The sequence below is a fragment of the Austrofundulus limnaeus genome, unplaced genomic scaffold (genome assembly GCF_001266775.1).
Source record: "Austrofundulus limnaeus strain Quisiro unplaced genomic scaffold, Austrofundulus_limnaeus-1.0 Scaffold99, whole genome shotgun sequence".
Taxonomy (NCBI): Eukaryota; Metazoa; Chordata; class Actinopteri; order Cyprinodontiformes; family Rivulidae; genus Austrofundulus; species Austrofundulus limnaeus.
In genome coordinates this window covers 660,959-666,961 of record NW_013952501.1, presented here as the reverse complement: position 1 = coordinate 666,961, position 6,003 = coordinate 660,959, and the positions used below count along the sequence as shown (strand labels likewise).

Genomic DNA, 6,003 nt, shown 5'->3' with positions numbered 1-6,003 from the left:
GGCAAGAATTAATCACCTCCTCCTGGTTTATGTCCTGTCTGCTGTTGCCACTAGGGAAGCACCTCTTTTTCTGAGGTTATTTATCCACAGATCAAAAGATCCCATTAATCCTCTCAGGATGTTAGATCACAGTCAGGCAGCCTCTGTTTATAAAGGGCTTTTTTAATGTGTGCTGGAGGCTCTGTCTGATGGGTTATGATAGATTTAATGAGTTTTTTTTTTTTGCTGATCTCCATTTATAGGTGGACGGGTTGTGCTCCCATGGCGAAAAGGCGTGGAGGTGTGGGCGTGGCCACATGGCATGGCTTTTTGTACGCCATCGGAGGTCACGATGCTCCGGCGTCGTCTCTTGCGTCTCGGTTAAGTGACTGTGTGGAAAGGTGAGGCTGTGTTTTAGGCAGGGTAGAGCTCTTCCTGCCCCATTTTCGCAACATCTCCATCTTCTGGGAGATTTGACGTTTCCTGTGAAGCATTAATCAGGTTTAGAAAACTCAGCTATTCTGCATGTAAACAACTCTGCTGCTGCTGGTTTCTCATCATAACAGGTCATAAAAATTGGAAAAGTAGCTTCGGGAATTATCTATGTTTTCACAGACAAAATGTTCTGAAGATTTTAATAAATAGCAGAAGATAATCAGAGCCACAATTTGAAGGGTGTTCAAACAAAGGCAAATAAAATAGCGTACAGGTCTGTGTTTCATCCAGTCTGACGTGTGAAAATTCAATACTTTTCTCTTGTTTAAATCAGTAATATTCACGTAACACGGTGAGCTCAGTTTGAACAAGAACAAAGAATGCCAGCACATTTTATTACTAACTACCATGCTAAGAAATAGAGAAACTGTTACTGCTTTATTTTTCTTTACTGCCAGACTGACCCCTTTCTCTATTTAACAGAAAGATGTAAACAATACGGAGCTTCTTCTTTAACACTGCAAACTAATAACATGGAATAAAGTTTTATTCTTTTTCTAAATGTTGTGGACTGAATGTAAAGGGTGTTTGTTTGCAGGTACGACCCTCAGACAGACGTGTGGACGGCTGTCGCCCCCATGAGCATCAGCAGAGATGCTGTAGGCGTTTGTCTCCTTGGCGACCGCCTCTATGCTGTGGGCGGGTATGACGGACAGGTGTATCTCAACACTGTGGAGGCGTACGACCCTCAGACCAATGAGTGGACGCAGGTACTGAACACACACACATTAAGTACCTGCTCTTTTAATCAGTGCACGTGTGTTTGCTTTTTTTTTCATCATCTCTAGTTTTCCATGATCGGCATCATTTAAAGCTATTTTTAAAACACAGCTGACCTTCTTGTCGCTCCTCCTCCTCATATTTACATGTTTTCTTTCTTCTCTAAATGTGTGTTCTTCCCCTCCAAGCCAATATTGTCCTTGGAGCTGCAGCGGTGGGAGGTAGGGGGGGCTGTTAAAACGTGGACTGATCTCATTCAGAGGCTTTTAGAAGCCTATATCTCACTTCCATTTACACCCCATCTCCTGCAAATCCTCAGAGGATTTCCAGCCGAAGTCGCAGCAAATCTGACATTTTAGAGACACGCGCCACGCTGAGAACATGAGAGGTGTGGGTGTGTTCAAAATGCAGTACAAAATACTGCAGCAGCTCACACAGTCAGACGGGTAATCTGAGATGTGAGGAGACACGGTGAGAGCATTGAACGTGTCCTACAGGTGTTGTCTGTCTGGACGCTTGGCTATCAGCTCCCCTGCTTGTTTCAGCACAAATCTGTCAGTCAGTCCCTTCAGACATCATGGGATGATGGTTAACATTAAGCTGAGACATGAGTTTATGTTTACAAGCAATGGCTACAAAAACAACCAGGAGAGAGCAGAGCAACTGAAGACTCACTTTGTCTTTAGAGACAAAATTTCCTGGGTTGTATATTAATACACACACATTCAGTATTCAGTATTAACTCTGTCAGAAGTCAAAATATGGCTAAACAACAACTACTTGCAATTAAATTCAAGCAAGACTGAGACTCTTATTATCACCCCTGATGATAAAATTCCTGTTCTCAGGCAGCACCTTGTTTTTTAACCCCTTCAGTGAAAAATAATCTCAGAAATCTGGGTGTTGTCTTTGACAGTTCCTTGTCTTTTGACACTCATTGTAAAACCTTAGTTCGTAATTGTTTGTATCAATTAGGAAACATTTCAAAGCTGAGATACTTTGTGTCGCAGAAGGAATTAGAGGTGGTTGATCACGCTTTTATTTCTTTTTGTTTAGATTACTGTAACAACCTTTTTACATGTCTAAACAAATCCTCCTTGGTTCGCCTTCAGTCAGTGGAGAACGCTGTGTCGAGGTTATTAACAAAGGCCCCCAAATGCATACTGGACCTTCTGAAGCCTCTCTGTCCATCCAGGACTTTGAGGTCTTCAAATCAAATGCTGCTGGTGGTCCCTCAAACCCATTATAAAACTCGTGGAGATAAAGCTTTTCAGCTGGTGGCCCCGAGGCTCTGGAACGCTCTCCCTCTGATTCTACTGACTCTTTTAAGAAACCTCTTAAAACATTTTTATTCAGACAGGCTTTTAGTTAATGTGCTTTTTATTGTGTTTTAGTTGTTATTTATTATTTTTTGTGACCTGTTTTTGTTGTTTTTAGTTATTTTGCGCTCTGTTAAGCACTTTGTGATGTTTGTGTCCATGAAAGGTGCTATATAAATAAAGTTTACTTACACAATACAGTAAGAATGTTGACCACTGACTTACACTGGTGCAGACCAATGGTCCTTGAGGACCCTGCATGTTTTAGTTGGAGGTCTTCACGTCCTGCAGAAGCCTGTTAATCCCACTTTAATTCAAATCAAAGAAAGCAGAAATACATCTAAAACATGCAACTTTAAGGTTAGGTTTTTTTTGGCTTTAAAGGTTTTTAATACAGAAATCAGTTTTCCAGTTGCTTCTTATTCAGATGAAGCAGCCTAATAATAATAATCATTTTGCTTGATGACCTCCAGAGCTACTGTTATCTGAAACTGATGTTTTAGTATCGACCGTATCTTAAATGTGTTGCACTTGTTGATCTGCAGCTGTTGTCAGTGATTGATTTTTATCTTCCAGGTTGCCCCTCTGTGTCTGGGAAGGGCGGGAGCTTGTGTGGTGGCCGTCAGACTGTGAACACGTGAACAGAGATATATGATGACAGACTAAATGTACACGATGTGGCTCAGAGGCTCGCATCACCTTCTCCGCCGAGGCTTGAAGAGACGCCGAGCAAACCAGCTGTCTTCACTGAGGAAACAAGAAACGCCTTCCTGGGCAGATTTACCCTCAGATATTATCCTTTTGTGTGTGTGTCTGCTCACAAATCCTTCACGTTTTAGCAAAAGATCTGGGTAATGTCCAGTGCAGAAACATCTGCAGCATTTATCTGAGAAGGACAGAACAGCTGCCTTTTAGGGATGTTTTTTTTTCCTCTAAGCAAAGTGAAACACACACAGGTAGTATAAAACCTACATTACTGCTCTCAGCTTCTCTTTCTGCTGACAAAGAACTGACAGACAGAGGGAGAGATTGTCACGACTGCCTCATCATTTTAAGCTCTCGGCTTTCCTAACAAAATCTGATCGTGCGTTTTGATGCTATTTTAATACAAACCCTATTTTTATTTATTCTTTTTGCTGCCGTTGGCAAGTGCACTTCTGTTTTGCTTTGCCTCTGTTGCCCGCTGACAGATGAAAGCAGGAGTTTTGACATAATCAGCACAACCTCATAAACAGCTATTCTGCGAAAGGCTTTACTTTCAGTCAGAAACACATTATGCTTCATCTGATAGATTTCTGCATGTCTTTCATGTTGGATCAGCCCAGATATGAAGCCTCTGTGTCAATTATTTTAACAGAAATTACCCAGGCTTTATCCTTCTCCTTTGCTTTCCACTGCTGAAAAGCAAAGATGGGCAATAATGTTTTTGCCCATGTCTGAGTTACACTTTTAGCAAAATAACACAACTAATTTGATATTTGAAAACCCAAAAAGTGACCACAACTTGGTCAGTTTTGCTAATGTGTAATTAAATTTACTGTGGTAGTAGCTGACAGTTACCCTCAACATATTGCATGAGGCTGCACATAATGTCATGTACAACGTTTGACCAAAACAGCAACACTTCTGTCATTTCTCAGTCTAAGATGTTCTCAATATTACACTTTAAAGTGCCTGTGACATGCATATCCTTCAAATACAAAAAAAAAAAAAACATTTTTATATCTAAGAGACTTGATATAATAAACACAATTTTACCCGTTTTGTCACATAATTGTCATATTTCCTTTGAACTCAGCTCAAAAAAAGTGAAACAGGAAGTGACATCAAAGGGAAACTCTTTAAGAAAAGGAACTCCCTGGTCTTTATTTATTGAAACAATATTATTTGAACTTATTCTATACAGTCTGTGCTGTCAGCCATTGTAGCATTCCCCTTTGACATCACTTCCTGTTCATCTCGTCTATTTTGCAACATCATTGTTAACGTTCCAAAAATGCATTCATATTTATAACAAACATTTGACGTCACAGGCACTTTAATATGAACGGCGTTGGGCGGTAGATGTATTTCTTTACAGAATACCAGGCCTTTAATTTCAAATCTGTTTTTCTTTCTGCAGCTGGTGTTCATTAAGCGTTAATGGCTTTACAGCCTGAGAAATAATAAAAACACAGTGGTCATCATGTGTTCATCCCTGCAGGGAGAATTTGTTTTCCATTTCCCCCCAGAGCACAAGGTCAGCAAATGTACAGGCTCAGGTTTTTAAACAGGGTCCTCTGAGCTTTTCTGTCCACCAGCCACCTTATTTTCCTTCGCTGTAGATGTTTTGTCATTGTGTGTGTGTGTGCGAGAAGTATATTTTTATCTCAAATGAGAATCTTCCCTCCATTCCTCTCTCCACTTCCTTTGTTCCCTGCTGTTCCCTGCCACACACACACATACACACTCAGACTCTTGCACCGTTTCATTTCGAAGCAGGGCTGAATTCCCAGATAAAAATGAGCAGCAGACCATATGATGAGACTGAGTTTAATGATGTTGATTTCAACTTGCAGCAGCATTTTGTTTTGATGTCATGTTCAAAGCGTTGTGAGATTCTGCTGGAGACAAAGTACGAGACGTGAAGGGAAGATGAATCTGTGGAGCAAACTCGCGCCGTCACACTCGTGGGCCGTGACAAGAAACATGAGCAGTACAGACGCATCCTGTAAGAAACTCAGTTTGGTTTAATTCACGTCTGATACAAAAGAAGAAATCTGACAGCGAGAGTCGAAGCAGGCGTCCCGTCTCAGCTCACAGATTTGGAGCTAATGTAGCACACAGGATGCACTTTATATTTACAAGACAGCTAAAAGCCAAGAGCCTCGGGAGCTGATGAAGAAGGAAAAAAAGATGCCCAACTTTACCAGCAAGCTGACACATACGGAGTAGCAGTTCTCCACAGTTGAGCTGATGTTTATCCAAGTCTAATGCACAGCAGCATTGTTCTAGTTTCTCCCCCCATCAAACCTGCCTGCTGGTTATTTCAAGTAATTCTCTTTAGATCTCAGCAGAAGTGTGTCACCTCCACTGTGTGGTTTCAGGCCGAGGTTAACGAAACAGAACCACAGACATTCCAAATCGTTATAAATAAATTGTATACATGTACATAAATAAATCTGTTTTTGCATTATGATGTATTTAATTCATACTAAATGTACCACGTATTGTGTGCTTCTTTTGTACCAAGAGTTCAGGTGAAGTGTAAATAAAAAGGTTGATGCTACAGCTGTTCATTTATTTCTCATGTGTCCAGACCTGCTCACCGGGGACCAACCTCGCTGCCACTTCTGTTATCCATTTGATCCTGTATCAAAATCCTTTCACCACATGTGGTTTCATTTCATTCCCAGCACTCTATCTTGGTGCTTAACATTTATTTTTGTCAGGGGTTGTATTTTAGCTGCAGTGTTGTTTTTTCATATACATTAAAGTCAACACGTGATTT

General features: G+C 40.8%; 1 protein-coding gene across 1 annotated transcript in view; it reads left to right on the top strand.

The window, feature by feature from the left end:
* The window catches only part of klhl5 (kelch-like family member 5), a 29,518-nt gene extending 23,737 nt beyond the window's left edge, over nt 1-5,781 (top strand). Inside the window, exons 11-13 of the mRNA XM_014013246.1 lie at nt 243-380; nt 1,013-1,184; nt 3,090-5,781. Coding sequence (XP_013868700.1) covers nt 243-380; nt 1,013-1,184; nt 3,090-3,146 — 367 coding nt within the window. The 3' untranslated portion in view covers nt 3,147-5,781. The remainder of the gene's footprint in view (nt 1-242; nt 381-1,012; nt 1,185-3,089) is intronic.
* The last annotated feature ends 222 nt before the right edge of the window (nt 5,782-6,003 follow it).